Source organism: Natrix helvetica, assembly GCF_964273705.1.
Source record: "Natrix helvetica genome assembly, chromosome: Z".
Lineage (NCBI taxonomy): Eukaryota > Metazoa > Chordata > Lepidosauria > Squamata > Natricidae > Natrix > Natrix helvetica.
This window is the reverse complement of record NC_138554.1, coordinates 68,827,375-68,843,696: the sequence shown is the minus strand read 5'-3', so window position 1 is coordinate 68,843,696 and position 16,322 is coordinate 68,827,375. Positions and strand designations below refer to the sequence as shown.

General features: G+C 38.4%; 2 protein-coding genes across 6 annotated transcripts in view; one reads left to right on the top strand and one right to left on the bottom strand.

The window, feature by feature from the left end:
- TPK1 (thiamin pyrophosphokinase 1) overlaps window positions 1–16,322 on the bottom strand; it is a 524,197-nt gene that overhangs the window by 169,707 nt on the left and 338,168 nt on the right. For 4 of the 5 annotated variants that reach the window (XM_081971056.1, XM_081971060.1, XM_081971057.1 and 1 more), the window contains one exon: window positions 8,970–10,711. The exons of the other annotated variant lie outside the window; for it this stretch is intronic. In XM_081971056.1, coding sequence (XP_081827182.1) covers window positions 10,581–10,711 — 131 coding nt within the window. In that variant the 3' untranslated portion in view covers window positions 8,970–10,580. Of the gene's footprint in view, window positions 1–8,969; window positions 10,712–16,322 lie in introns of those variants that run through there. 5 annotated transcript variants of the gene reach the window in all.
- On the top strand, window positions 1,827–6,334 carry SEC61G (SEC61 translocon subunit gamma; the record flags this gene model as incomplete). Its single annotated transcript, XM_081971063.1, has 3 exons — window positions 1,827–1,960; window positions 3,125–3,224; window positions 6,228–6,334. Exons 2-3 carry the CDS (start codon window positions 3,131–3,133, stop codon window positions 6,332–6,334), a joined length of 201 nt encoding a protein of 66 aa, XP_081827189.1. The 5' UTR covers window positions 1,827–1,960; window positions 3,125–3,130.

Sequence of the window (16,322 nt, the reverse complement as noted above, 5' to 3'; positions counted from 1 at the left end):
ATCCATCTCTGTACTCTTGGGTTGCATCAGTTCTGTAATCTTTGACTGTGTGGCTGGACTGGATGTTGCAGATGTCGGTGCAGAAGTAGCAAAGCCAGGTTTTCCAGGGGGTGGTCTTTTTGGAGACATGGTTTATAAAACAAAGAGATCAGTCAGTGTAGAGACTGGACAGCTGGAGAAGTAGAGCAGACAGATGAGACCAGGAGGCAGAAGATCCAAACAGGTGGGAGTCTTTAGTCAGTCTAGCAATAGAGAAAGGTTTTCTCTCCAAAGAGTTCAAAAAATAACAATCCACAAGAGATTCCTCTGGGTGACACGGAGACAAAGACCGGAAGCCTGAATTTTAAAGGTGGAGTCAGGTTTCAAAGTTCATGAAGACAACGGAAGTGTGCCATCTTGCCCTGCCAGCTTTGGGCTCAGAGGCATAGGAAAGTTTTAAAAGTTCACAAAGTTCTCAGGTCATCAATAAGTTCTGGAACTAAGTCCAATGAAAAACACTTTTACTGGGATGGGGCATCATTAGTTGGCTCTCCCCCCTCCTCCTTCCCCTGGGAGCGAGAGCAAAATATTTTCAAGCCGCTTGTCCAAGGGGGGGGGAAATCCCCCTCCCTCCAGCCACTCCTCCAAGAAAAATCCGAAAGTTTCGCTTTTAAAGTTACTGAAAAAGTCCATCAACTCAAAAGAAAGGGAATGGAGAGAGGAAGCACCTCACCATACCGCTGCTGCTTCCTTCAGTTTTGCGTCGTCCGATCGGCATGGAGCGAGACGCCCACACGCCCTCCGATACTGCTCCCCGGTGCCTAGAGCGAAGCGGAGAAGCCCCCACCAGCCGCCGCCGATGCCAGGGCCCTCCGCGAGCCGCTCCCTCGGCAGGACGCCTCTCCGGGGCGTCCTGTGCCCCCCCAAAAGCGGGGGAAGCCCACCGGGAGAGCGGGAGCGGGCAAAGGACTTGCCCATCGCCGTAGTCGCCGGAACCAGAAGTCGTGTTACACTTATTTTTGTTAGGGTGTGATATGAGTGATTTTGCCTATCTATCTTTCTCGAATAGTAACAATTTATGTTTCTGCAAAAATAGACACTGCAGGGATTTGGGGTAGAAATACATTATTTGACTTTTAGTATATTATCTATGAGCCTCATTAATTTCAGAGATATCTGTGCCACATTAGTTGACTTGTGAATGAACATTGCAGCAAAAACCAAAATGGATTAAAACAGATAGTGTTTTGAATTCAGAGTTTTAATTCTTATTTATTTGTGTAGTTTAATTTTTTATATTCTAGTTTATTATGTTGAACAATGGTTTTGTTCATTCTCAAAATTCCCCCCTCCCCCCCAGTGAAGGGATAAGAAAGAATGTTTAATTCTTAAGATCCGATTCTATTTTATAGGTCATTCTCTCCCCCCACCCCTCTTTGCTTTCTTTTTCATTATTATATCAATGCTGAGGTTGTATTTTTAGTGGTTCGGTTATATATGGGGTGCATTCAACTAGAAGTTAAGGCACCAGGCTAGAAACCGTGAGTTCTAGTCCTACATTAGTCCGATCTCGAGGAGTCACTCTCTCACTCCAACCAATCCTAGCAAGGATCTTATGATTAAATATTATTAGATATGTATTAGATATGTTCGTACCTTGAGTTATTTATAAAAGCAATAAAGACGGGATATAAATAAATAAATGAACAGACAAACCAATCTGCATCATCTGGGGTTTTATTATGGAAAATAATTCGCGCAACCTTGCTTGAAATAAAGTAGCCCCGTAAGACCAGAGGTTTCCAAACTTGGCAACTTTAAGACTTGTGAACTTCAACTCCCAGAATTCACGTGGCTGAGTTGAGACTCGGAAGTGTGCGCTTCTTCCGCAGGCGCCTCTTCCGGTTTCGCGTTCTCTTTTGCTACGTGTCTTAAGGGTTGGCTGCATCGTGGGAAGCGTAGCCAGCCTCTCTCCGCAACTGTGAGTATGGCTTAATTAGGGGTAATTCTGATTTTTGTTCTGTGTTTTCTTCGATATTTTTGGGCGAAAGAGAGAAGGAATGAAACCTTGGCGTTTTCAGTGCCAAGATTTAGTTAAAGCTCTTTCCTCTTCTGGCTGGTTGTAGAGTATTCTAGCTGTCCCGACTTCAGGCGTGCCGCTTTTTAAATTACATTAATGTGTAATTAATTGTCTTTCCTAAATTAATCCCAAGGGACGATTTTTTACAGTGTCCTGTTAGCTTTTTCCTGGTATCGAAAGCCGTACCTACTTTTTACAGGTTTTTGTGTTTCCGTGAATGACTGGTAATCTTAATTTAAAACAAGCACTTGTATCTATAAAGCCTCAACGAATATAATGCCGTTTCGTACCAAACGGAGTCCGAGAGAAAACAACCAAAAGAAGGCGGCAGAAGAAAACCACTCTATATGCGCAGAATGCATTGCTTTCTTTTTTCCCTGTAAAAACTGATGACTGTACAAACAGGTCAGTTTGTCTATTAATGTAATTTGTAAAAGAATGGAACCATATTATCCCCATTTATGGATAGGTAAGCAAATCTTAAATGAATCCTGGTAGCGTTTTGTATGTTGTATATACGTTGAATTCTTCTACTTATTTATTGTACATTATTGTAGAATATGTGTGTGTGTGTGTATGTATATGTATATGTGGTGTGTGTGTGTAAAGCCCAAAACCCAGCCTGAAGATGGTGAGTAAGATGGTGAGTAAGACCTCTCCAAAACGTTGCCAAGACAATATATATAAAGCACACTTGAAGTCCAAAAAATGACTGTATACTTTCCTAATAGTAGCTACTAACTACCGATTGGCCAATATCTAATGGGGTAGTAGTTGACACACTTTTTTCTAAATCAGGATCACAGTTTGTGGCAGTGTGTTCAGTTTGGTAGAATTAAGTTTTTTTGCTTATACTGATCACTCAGCATTTAGACATATTTAGTCAAATGAGATAAGGTCATCTCTGGAATATTCTCAGATTTAATTTTATGATTAATAGCCTCTGAAAGAATAACCATGAGTGACAGCTTTAAGTTTTCTATACAAGATCAATAATATCAGAGATACTTTTGATTAAAAATTATCTTTGCTTCCATTTATTTTGAAATTTAATTTGTTTTTCAGTTCATCATGGATCAAGTAATGCAATTCGTAGAGCCCAGCCGCCAGTTTGTGAAAGATTCCATTAGACTTGTTAAAAGATGCACAAAACCAGATAGAAAAGGTAAAGTAATCAAGAGGAGAAAGGGGGAAAACAAATCTATGGTAATATAAAATGCAAGAAACAAACCATTTCTGTAATCACAGTGGATTCATGTCAGGTTTCTATATCAAATCACATGTTTTCATTCTAATAATAAAACCTTAACTCTAAATGAGAGAAAGTAAAAAATACTATAAATAATAGTACAAATTGAAAATAATAAAAATACAGATTAAAAACTGAAATATAAACAGTAAACTATGTTTACAGGTGGACAGTCAAAAAATCTAAAATATATGTCTATTATACTCCACAATGTTCTTAAAAGTGTGGTCACATAAAATACTCTTGGAAATCTTCAAAATTATTTTAAAAATAATGCAAAATTAAAATCCTGTCTATCATGAGAAGCAATAAAGGCAGCAATGTGTTGATTTAATTTTTAATAAAATAAAAGTCAATAAACATGACCCATACAAACAACAACTTTGGGATCCTCCATAATTTTTAATAGTGTGAAAGAAAAAAAGCTTTAAAAACCCTTCTCTAGTATATTAAGTGTTTCATTTGTGACGTATCCAAAAGATTTCTAGAGGAGATATTAAAGTACAGGTTGCATTTAAAAAGATACTGAAGCTTTCTTCAGTTCTTATTTTAACAGTGCAAGAGGTACATTTTTGAAATAGGGGCTACAAGGGGACTTTTTTTTTTTTGATAAAGTAAGCAGAGTGATTTGAACTGGAGTCCAGAAATATGTAATACTAGCCTTATCAGTAGTGAGCACATTTTTTCTAAGTGAAAAAATTGACCTTTTTCTTAGATTTAGAGAAGATAGTTCTTACACAAATGCTGAGTCTAGAAAATACTCAGGAAGTAATTAAGTATCTGATTGCTCTTGATTTTTTTTTGACAATAGCCAAAAAAGCCAATGCAATTCTAGGCTGCATTAATAGAGGGATAGAATCAAGATCACGTCAAGTGCTAGTACAGCTTCTTTGGTAAGACCACACTTGGAACACTGCATCCATCTCTAATCACAATATAAAAAAGATGTTGAGACTTTGGAAATAATGCAGAGAAGAGCAGTAAAAATGATTAGGGAGCTAGAAGCTGAAAATTACGAAGAATGGTTACAGGAATTGGGTGTGAATAGTTTAATGAGAAGAACTAGGGGAGACATGATACTGTGTTTCCCCGAAAATAAGACATGCCTTGCTAATAAGCCCAATCGGACTTTTCAGAGCATGTGCCATAATAAGCCCTCCCCTGAAAATAAGCCCGCCCCCAACTAAGTGAATGCGCAACTGGTCCCTGCCATTACCACTGTACCACCTACCGGTACAGCTTGCAAAAAGAGCCCGCCGCAAAAACAGCAGCAGGCGAAGCAAAGTGCTTCCACCCCCTGCCCTTCCCTCCCGTTCAAAAAGAATCCACCGCAAAAACAGCGGCAGGCCAGCAATGCGATCACCCCCTCCCGCCTGTTCCTTCTCGCACAAAAAAACACCGCCCACCCCAATGGTAAAGGCAGCCTGCCTGGTTTCCTTCCTTGCGTTCCTCGCCATTGTGCTCAGGGAAGTGGCTGGTAAAAAAAAACCCTTCTCATGAGTTCAATCAAACATCTTGAAATTGCGAGAAGGTTTTTTTTTTTTACCAGGGGCTTCCCTGAACACAATGGCGAGGAACGCGACGGAGCTGGAAAGGTAAGAGGCACGCCTCGCGGCCCAACACCACCCACCTCGCCCCAATGGTAAAGACAGCCTGCCTGGTTCCCTTCCCCACCATCCCTTTAGCGAGGGGTGGCAGGTGGTGTGGGGCGGAGAAGTGAGACGCACCTCTTACCTTTCCAGTTCTGAATGGGCGAAAGGGCAAGGAATGCGATGGGAGCTGGAAAGATAAGAGGCACGCCTCACTTCCTCCCTACCGCCACCCCTCGTTAAAGGGACGGTGGGGAAGGGAACCAGGTAGGCTGCCTTTACCATTGGGGTGAGGTGGGTGGTGTTGGCAAGACGTGCCTCTTACCTTTCCAGCTCCGTCGCGTTCCTCGCCATTGTGTTCAGGGAAGCCCATGGTAAAAAAAAAAGCCGCCTCGCAATTTCAAGATGTTTGATTGAACTCGTGAGAAGAGTTTTTACCAGCTGCTTCCCTGAGCACAATGGCGAGGAACTCGACGGAGCTAGGAAGGTAAAAGGCGCGCCTCGCTTCTCACCTGCCCCAGAAAATAAGCCCTCCCCTATAATAAGGGCAAGGCCATATTTCATGAGACAAAAGAAAATTAGACCCTGTCTTATTTTCGAGGAAACACAGTAGCAGTGTTGCATTATTTGAGCGGCTCCTACAAAGAGACACTCAAATAATGTGTGTATGTCAAATTGTTTTCCAAAGCACCAAAAGACAAGACAATAAAGAATGGATGGAAACTAACCGAGGAGGGAAGCAACTTAGAACTAAAGAGAAGTTTCCTAATAGAGAGAGCAATCAACCAATGGAAAAACTTGCTTTCAGAAGTTGTGGATGCTCCATTACTGGAGGCTTTCAAAAAGAAACTGGATAATCATTTATCTGAAATAGTATAGGGTCCCCTGCCTGAGGGGTTTGAACCATAAGACCTCCATGGTCCAACTCTTAGGTTCTATAAAAAAACCCACCACTAATTCCAGTATTCTAAACGCTTTAGGAAATGACATAATATTCTGTAATACCTGTCTCTTTTGTATGACTTAATTGACTCCAGGTTCTGCCAATTAAGCAATGTAATCTAGTGCGACTCATTGAATGACCCTCTTTTTTTTTGGAGCACCTGCATTCATTTGGATCCAACCTTTCCAATTCAAAAGAACCCTAAAGAGGTGGCTGCCTCCTCAGGCCTTAGGTTGGGTACCTGGTGGGTTCTCCTCAGTTGGGAGTATTTTTTAAAGCATTCTTTTGAAGCAAATATGCATTTTTCTTTTTATGAAGCTGCCCATTATCATTTTTGGATCACTGTGACTCAGGAATTGGATAAATATATGTCATTTTAAATTCCAGAATTCCAGAAGATTGCCATGGCAACAGCAATAGGTTTTGCAATAATGGGATTTATTGGTTTCTTCGTAAAATTGATCCATATTCCAATCAACAATATTATTGTGTAAGTAAATGTGTTAAATGCTATGTGTTGGAAAGGATCTGACAAAAAGTTCATGATAGTTCCTAATATCCTCTTCCCTCTTTAGTGTCATCTGAGAATCTTGTATGTGACAACAAAATAGTCTGTGATATATGCATTTTTTTAAAAAAATAAAAGACTTTAATAGCATGTTAATAGTGCTGAGATACCGCTATATTCTTATTGCTTTCTTGAACAAAGTAATTCCTTTAAAAAGGGGCATTTCTAGGGCAGGACACTACTAGTGAAGAGGCCTTCTCCCTCATGGTTATTTAATAATGCCACTCAAATAAAAAATTGAATATTAGTATTTATTTTATAAACAGAATAACATATTTCAGTAGGTAAGTTGACTCCTGCCTTTTGAACTAATTCACAAAGCTAGACAATATTCTGGGGTAGTGCCATATACCATAACATAATATCCCATATTCTCACAAGGAGAATCATAACAGCTTTATCAATTTCAATTGGAAAAAACAATTTCATATTATTAATGCACTCCAAAGTAAGAGCTAATAGTGCCATCAAATTGTGAATAAAATCCAAAAGAAAACTTAAAGCAAATATAAGATATTTCCTCACATCAGGACTACTGTGTTTTCCCCAAAATAAGACCCAGTCTTATATTTTTTTGCCTCCAGAAAAGGCAACAGGTCTTATTTTTTCGGTGTGTGTGTGTGTCTTATACGCTTACCTTAGGACCATTGCACCCATATTTTCCCATGCCCTGACACCTGTCCTGCCATTGCCTGACTTCGGCTGCTTGCAGCCAGATGCCATGTGTCACATCTCTCTGATGACACCACTTTTGGTAGGATGTGTGGCTTTTCACGCCAGTGCCTCTGATTCTGGCAGGACGCATCGCACTGGGGCCAACGCTCGGCCACAAGTCGGGCAGGGGTGCGACAGATGTTGGGGCATGGGAGGCCTGGCTGCAGCTGTCCTAAGATAAGCGGGTGCGGGGTGCATGGGGCAGCTCCACCCCCACCCTACCTTCATTTTTACGCATGTGCCTCATCCCACGTACAATTAGATGGTGTGATGAGTGGGCGGGGTCTTAACTAGAGCTTATTTGGGGGATAGGGCTTATAATAGCACACACACAAAAATCAAGATAGTGCTTATTTTCAGAATATGTCCTATTTTTAGGGAAACATGATATTTCAGGGCCCCTGCAGTTGCTTCTGATTCTTAAGCTGAAAAGAAATAGTGTGCCATGTTATTAAAAGCCACAATCAAAAACATTTGCTGCTGTCTTTTTTGTTTATATTTAATGTATAAATATATTTAAAAATATATTTTGAAATAAATGTGTTATTACTACTAAGACACCACTATACATATTTCCTGAATAAAGTAGTTCTTTTGAAAAGGGGCATTTCTTAGGCAAGCTACTGCGTTTCCCTGAAAATACGACCTATCCCAAAAACAAGCCCCAGTCTGAATTTCATGTCTCTGCCTAATATAAACCCTGCTCCAATTAAGTCCCATCCACCATCTGGTTGTACATGTTGGTGCTGCCGCTTGTAGCAGGACACAATGTGGCACGTTGTGCCGGTGCTGCTGCTTGTGCGCGCAACAGCACAATATACCATGTAGCCTCCTGCCACAAGCAGCAGAACTGGTGTGACGAGCCATTTGGCGATTGGCCATAGAAGCAGTCAGGCAACACCAAGCTAGGTGCCTGGGACGCCTAGCTGCAGTGGTTCTAAGGTAAGCGGGCAAGACATCCTCTGAAAATAAGACTTGGTGCTTATTTGGGGCCCAAAAGAAATATCAAGTCTTATTTTGGGGGAAACATAATAGAAGTGGTTAATTTATTCACTGATATAAGTCCCCTATTTTTATAATTCAATCCATAAGTCATTTTTATATTTGTATATTATATGATACATACAATGGGGTAATTACATGATACTCTAGGATCTCTACCTGTGTCTCAGTAGAACATCTGTTACAATGTGTGCCCTGCCATACAGTTGTAATAAATTATTTCTACAGAAAAATGTTTTTATTTGTGGAATAATTTTATGTTTCATTTTGGACTACATAAATTATCCATTTTGGTGGGTTATATTGTTAGTAATATGGGGCTATTTGATGGTGAGATATGTCACCAATGAATGAGAGTGGATGTAAAAACAACTTTTGATATTGGTTTATCTGGCATCGTTGAGGTTTGACTACTAATTTCTTCTATATCTTTCTGTTGAATCCAGAGACAATATGAAAGTGCGTGCAAAATCAAATAGTTTTTCATAATTGAGATCCAAAATAGCATTTTAATTGAAATTTAGTTTTAGTCAATTAGATCTATTTTTCAGATAAGCATCTTCCATAAGATGGTATAGTCTTTAGAACCTTAATTAGATCTTTTGTTGTGCAGTTTGTGTGTAACCTTACTATTTACTAACTAATCCAGCATCTTGAATTCATTGAGTTGTCTACTGATCAACACAATTATTACATTCTTTTATATGAATACATTCTTATTCTTTCGCTGAGTTTGTTAATTTTAGGGTAATAATTGTGTTTCTTGAAATATAATTCTATAATAATATCATTGACTATCATGTGACAGTGTCTCAATTGATGTTCTTTTTTCTTTTTACAGTGGTGGCTAAACACATCAAGAAGATATTACTTTGTGCATGGTAAAATAGCAGATCAATGTGGACTTTCTGACTTAATTGTCTGTGTAGATCTTTCTCATTTATAACTTGTCAATATAAAGTAGATCTTAAAATAAAATTTGTGTGGTGTCCTACTTGCTTAACTAATCAACTCTTGAAGATTAAACTGATAGGAGCTTTTAGGAAAGAGCAGATAACTTCCATTTTTTCTTGGAAGTTGGGAAAACGCCAGTGCTGTAAAAAACTGAACAGCATTGAGCAGTTATCTATACAGTTGACTTATTTATATATGCCTAACTTGAATTATCGCTGAAGATGCCCAACTTCTGTTAATCTTCATGCCGAAAAAAGCGTATGTTTTGCAAAAATGTAACTAACAAATATATTTTAAATTATATCTTTATTAAGGCAATTGTAGATCTCATTACAATGTGGTATTAATTGACATTGCTTTCCAAAAGAACTAATTCCATTACATTTTGGCAAGCTTTAAGAAACAGCATTTGTAAGAATAGAGCCAAGATAAAATATAATTAACACTACTTAAATTGTAGAATTTATTCTTATTTAATTTCATTTGCAGAGACCTATATGATACTTAGCTGCCATGGGATCAAGAGATAAAGTGCACATATTAGATACTATACATACAAACACATTTCCTCTTCTATCAGTACTGGCCTACAATTTCCTATGTCATTTTAATGCAAGCAAAATAAGAGTTTCACTGTATCTTTCCTATGTTTTAATGAAGCAAAATAACAGGTTCACTATATTTTTCTTACATTGTTTTAATGCAAGCACATAATAGTTTCATTATATTCTTCCTATGTTGTTTTAATGCAAGCAAAATAGGTTATTGTTGTGGACCATTTATTTGTGTCTCCTCCATATCACAAATAAACCTCAACTATTTGTGGTTAGACCAATGGAGGAGATAAAAATTACTACACTATCAGTGGGAGTAGAATTTACTGAGTTATTTTCCTTGTTGTGGATAATAGGGAGGTGATCTCTGATAAAGCAGAGAGTCCGTGAAGCCAGGCTTTGTGCTTATGCACAAATGTGTATTGAGGGCTGTGGGTGTTTGTACTCCTATGCAATTTTTGATTTGTACAGCATCTTCGATTAATTTTGCATGCATTTTTTAGTCACAGTAACTTATTACATGGGTATTAAATAGTAACTAATAGGAGGCACTGCTTATTCTAACCAGTAGCAAAGTTTTGCTAAAGAATTTGAGCATAGAAGCAACAGCTGGAATACAGCATAGAATGTTGTATATGTCTACTTTTGATCATCTTACCGGTACATGTCTTTAAACAAGTTTTCTATGCATTGCTTACATTTAAAAATACATTCAACTTCAGGCTTTAAAAACATGGATACAGCTTTGTGTTAAAAAGAAAATCATAAAATCTATGGCATTAAATAGAATGAAGCTAAATTTTTAAAAACCAACTATGTAAAATGTTGAATTTTTATAAAAGCATACTAAAATAATTGCAGAAAAATAATTCTCAGTTGCCTAGTGGGTGAAATTCCAGAGAATTTCATTTTTGAATTTCAAGTTGATTTAAGTAGGGTGACAATCTTTCAAGCACCCCCTTTATCTTTGATTCCCATTGTCCAAAGCAAAGGCTTGTCTGTTTCAATGGTCACTATCCCAGTTTTGTCATAAGTGTTTGATGTGCTGACAAGTGTTCCAAACTTCAAAATACTTCTACCTGTAATTAAGAAAAGAAGGTTAAGATTTTTTTCTACATCATTTCAACTTGTATTTATTTACAGGTAGTCTTCATTTAATTATGGTAATCAGGACCTGCAACCATGTTATTAAATGATATAGTAATGAAGTGCAATGTCATGTGACTGCACCGACTTAGGATACCAGTTCATTAGACGAATCCTGTGTGGTTGCAGCTTCGTAGTCATTGCTATTTGTGATCTGCCAGCCTCCCCATTAACTTAACTTTTCAGAAGCCAGCAGTGAAGATTTGCAAATGACGATCATGTGACTACAGGGCATTGCAATGTCTTCTTAATTGTGAGGCGGTTGTCTGATTTGCGATCCCATGCCATGAGGAAATGGCAGCGGCTATAACTACAAGGATGAATTGTAAACTCAAGTGCTTGCTAAATGAATGGACATTCAGCAAGGGCTACTAGCAGTAGCTTACTAGGTAGTTCTGCATTTGAGCCTAAAATTTCCATTGCTAAAAAAGATAGTTAAGTAAGTTTTGCCCCATTTTACAACCCTTTTTGCTATAGTTGTTAAGTGAATCATTGCAGTTAAATGAATTCTGGGGTTGATAAGTGAATTTGGCTTCACCCATTAACTTTGCTTGTTGGAAGCTGGCTGGGAACATGATTACATGACCCCAAGACAGTACAAGCATCATAAATACAGCTATTTGCCAAGCATACAAATTTTGGCAATGTGACTGGGAATGCTGCAACAGTCAAAACGTGAAAACTAGTTACAAATCATTTTTTTAGTACTGTTGTAACAGAATGATCGTAAAAAGAATAGTTGTAAGTTGAGGACTATCTCTCTAGAATTCTTTTTTGATGAAATTTACTATCCAAATCATGATGGTTTGTTGCATATATGCCATGACTTTTCCCCAAAATTGGGATTATTGGTTTGAAATGAACAAAACATAAGAACATTTTAAAAAATATTCCAATTATACTAGATACCAAGATTTTAGAAAACTAACATTTTTAAAAAATAAAGCATCCAGAAAAACCTTTTAAATCAACGTCTTTAGATTTTTTGAAATCTTTAGAAAAAAAATTACAGGTTCTAAAGTCTGTGGATAAGGGCTTATTCTCAGCTGTGGATATTTGTATGCTTCAACATTTATCACAACAACGTAGGACTGTGTAAAGCCTTCCAAAGAGATGCCTTGTCAGCAAAATAAAGTCCATGCAGAGACAGCTGAAGCAGCAAGCCTCATGAGTCTTTCAAAAGATGCAGCTGATTTTGTTCTTCAAGAAGGGATGTTTTGTTTGTGATAGAGCATAAGCATCTTTTTCTAATGCTTTATACACAGCCTTATTACCAAAGATAGCAGCACAGTATTGTATTATATAAAAGCTAAATTAGTAATAGCTTTTCCTATCCAGTAGATGGCTCTTTTCATCTATTTTCCAGGCAGGTTTTCTTGCGTTATTTTATAAAATACTTTGGAAAAACGCAATTCATATGACATTTGTAAAAAGTGATTACAAGCTTAGCACATTTTTATTACTATAACTAAGAATATAAAAAATAGTCAAAAACATGGCTTGATTAAAGTAAGGTAGCAAAACTGATATTAGAGGATATAATACTGTATATCCTATATATAGGAGCCAGTTTGATCTGCTGTTAAGGCACCAGGCTAGACAACTAAAAGCTCAAGTCCTGCCTTTGCTATGAAAGGTACTCGCTCTCAGCCCTATTCGCCTCATAGGTTGTTGTGAAGAAAACTAGTAGGAAGGTCTTGATGTTCTAGTCTTGAGATATTTGTAAAACTAACGAAGATGGGAAACAAACAACTAGATGTTCAGTCTTGAGATATTTGTAAAACTAACGAAGATGGGAAACAAACAAAAACATTCTGGAAACAATACTGTCCCCACATTTTCTACATCAAATTTTTCAGTGGCAACCTATAAAGGGAAACAACTGAACATCTTGAGTGATAATATGCATTCTTCGCAGTGTGTCTTCTAAGTGGGAAAAAATGTTATTGAAAGGGCCTGCATTCCTTCCTTCCACTTTTCCTGAAAAATGACTTTCAAAATTAGCTTTTCACTCAGGTAGACTAGGGAATGACCCTAGCAGTTTGAGAATATGTATTTTCTTAACAGGGATGTTATTTCCACTATTAAGGTCAGTACTATTTTTAAATATATTTTAAACAGTGATATCTATTGCTGGTCTGACTGTAATAAAGTTCTATTCTGTTCTGTTCCATTCTCTCTGTTCTTGATTGCTAATGATACTGTCTCTGATGAATATTATATTAAGCACTGTATATACTGTATATTTAACACTATGTACTGCATCATTTTTAAAAATTGATCCGTTTGAATTTTTATTTAGCTTTCCATTCATCTCTCTTCATACTTTTTCCTCTTACCTATCCTTTTACAACATGCAGATCAACCTAATCCTTCCATCCCCCTCTTCATCCAGTCAGAACTGATGAAGCTTCTTAGATGAGAAATAAAATGTCTTCAAGGAAAAACAAAGTCAGTTGCCTTTTCAAAAAGCACCTTTGAGAAATGCAGATTATATTCTAATAATTTCTTTTATTTAAAGGCAATATTTTACCAGAATTGCCTTTAAATGAAATAGTATTGTCATAAGTTTTCTTTTTACTTTTTTATTCTTGATTTTTTTTGGCAAATCATTGTATTTTTAATGTATAAAGTAATTGTATATAATACAGTTCTATGTATCTGGATTCCTTCTACCTTTCCTTTGTGGAAGTAGCCATATCTGCATCCCATTTTGGCCTTTGCATGTGTATATGAGAACCTTAGACAATGTGAAGTGTAGGATAGCCAAGACAAAAACAGGTCAGGTGTTCATGGGGGAGGGAAATCAAACAGGGTCATATCATAATAACCTCTGCATGGGTTTGAAAACCTTTCCCTTTAATTATGTAAATTGCACATTTTTTTAAATCCTCTCTCATCCTCAAACATACCAAATCTTCTCAAGGGGAGATTAGGAATTTAACAAATGCAGTATAAAAGGAATGAACAAATTATCAAAAGCAGGTACTTGAAATTTATTGATTTCTATGAAATTTGGTCCTATTCATTCCTGCATAAAATTCCAGTATCATTTTCCTATTCTGATGGAAACCGAAAAACATATACATGGAATTTAACAAGTCTGATTTTATATATAGAGACTGTATATAAAATGTCCTGTTCAAATAATCCCTGCAAAAACTATAGTTTACATTGGATATGATTTAAAAAAAAACATTTTAGGGAAGAAAAAGTGTCATTTTCTTTCATCTCCAGAGCTTAGCGGAGGTAGGTTACTTTTGGAGCAACATGTGGTAGGCCAAGCTGTTTCAGGCGCATGCTTTGGTCTAGAATAAATCTGGTGGGTTTTTTGAAGCCTTAAACAAAACAAAAGACCTTTTTAAAAAAAAAAAGTCATTATTTTAGTTTCAATTCTGGACATCTGCAATTCTTAAAGGGGAGAAAATGTTCCAGGATGAAAAAAAAATATTGTGCTTGCTTTTGAGTTTTGAAAAGTTACCTTCATCTTCCTTGCTAACACAGGCCATAAAACAGCTATCATTCTACAGTGCTACTCTGGATTGAAAATTGCCTGAAGGTGCCTTGTGGATTCATGACTAATGCAATGTTATACTAGACATTATCTAGCTCACACGCTCCTTGATGTCACTGCATATTCAGCTGAATTTGTAATAATTTCTTTCCTCTTGTAACACTTTGCAAGATTGGCACCGCTAATCCCATGGAAGTGTCTATCTGAAGAATTCTTTTTTTTTGAATTTCCATTATCCCCTTGAAGCATTCTAAACACATGGGAGAATTTCTAAAGAAAGCTACAATTTTAATGATAATTTTTACTGTCTTTTAGTGAGCATGTTTTAAGTAGATGATTTCTACAAAGAACGAAATACAGATGATAGAAGGACATTCAACGTGGATGGATGATTCTTGAAATAAAGTGACATCAATTAGGAATTATTGCAGATGGTGACTCAGGAATCAGTAGATGCAAGCATATTAATATTACTTTGGAAGCAATAAGAATACATACAAATTTCAACTAATTGAACTTTAAATAAATTAAATAAAGGGTATATGTAGTTTAAAATAAATTTACCTTGATAACTATGATAGAAAAGCTGGTGTTATAAAATAAGCAGCTTAATTTAATCTTAAATGTCTAGAAAGAGTAAGAAAGGGGAAGCTAGGAGTTTGGGATTGAATTTACTATTAGGAAAATCTTCTAGATATAAAAAAATTTAAAAGGGAAAATCTGTAAAATAATCTCTGTGACTTCCGGGTTGCTCGGAGGGCCGTTTTAAGCGCTCCGAAGGTGTCAGGGAAACCTCTGGACGGTCCCTGAAGCCTTCGGAACGCTTAAAACGACCCTCCGAGCAACCCGGAAGTCACTTCCGGTTTGCTCGGAGGGTGGTTTTAAGCGCTCCGAAGGCGTCAGGGAAGCCTCCAGACAGTCCCTGAAGCCTCTGGAGGGCCTCCGGGGGGGCAGGGGAGGCTCTTTTTGCCCTCCCCAGGCTCCTATAAAGCCTCTGGAGCCTGGGGAAGGCGAAAAATGGCTTTTATTAAGATGAACTCAGCTGGCCAGCGCGCGCATGTGCGCTGGCTAGCTGACAGGGCAGCGCCTTGCGTGCCCTGACAAATGGCTCCGCGTGCCACTTGTGACACGCGTGCCATAGGTTCGCCATCACGGACATAAGTAAAGACTTAAAATCAAATTCAGCTCATGGTGACTATATAGCAGTGGTGGGTTCCTCCCGGATCGCACCGGATCGCGCGCGCTCCCTTTCAGCGCTCCACCTGGCTTGCGCGCTCCCTTTCAGCGCTCCACCTGGCTCTCGCGCTCCCTTCCGGCGCTGAAACCGGAAGTACAGTTTTGCCCGGCCCTGGCGAAGCAACGACGCCTGTCTGCGCTCCACCAGCTCGGCTGGGAACGGAGATGTTTCCTCAGCGGAGCGGAGCGCCTGAAAAGACTTTTCAGGCGCTCCGCTCCGCTGAGGAAACATCTCCGTTCCCAGCCGAGCTGGTGGAGCGCAGGCAGGCGTCGTTGCTTCGCCAGGGGCGGGGCAAGACTGTACTTCTGGTTTCAGCGCCGGAAGGGAGCGCGAGAGCCAGGTGGAGCGCTGAAAGGGAGCGCGCAAGCCAGGTGGAGCGCTGAAAGGGAGCGCGCAAGCCAGGTGGAGCGCTGAAAGGGAGCGTGCGCGATCCGGTGCGATCCAGCAGGAACCCACCACTGCTATATAGACATGCCTATATAAGTATTCCTTGCCATAATAGAGAAGCATTTCGCCACTGCCACCTCCCCATATGCATATTTGAATTCCCAAGTAGACATTTGCTCTTCAGATTCTTGGTATATCCCATCTAAGCACTACTCCGTTTCTGTGATTTTCAAGATCAGTCAAAATTGGCTAGGTGCAGGAGTGAAGATTTTTGTCAAAATGATGAAAATAAAATCACAATATGAGCTTTTATATTTTACAAACTTTCATGAAATGTGGACATATACAAAAGGGTTACAATTGCACAGCATTGCTTTTACTGGCTTCCTGCCAACCCCAACTGAGG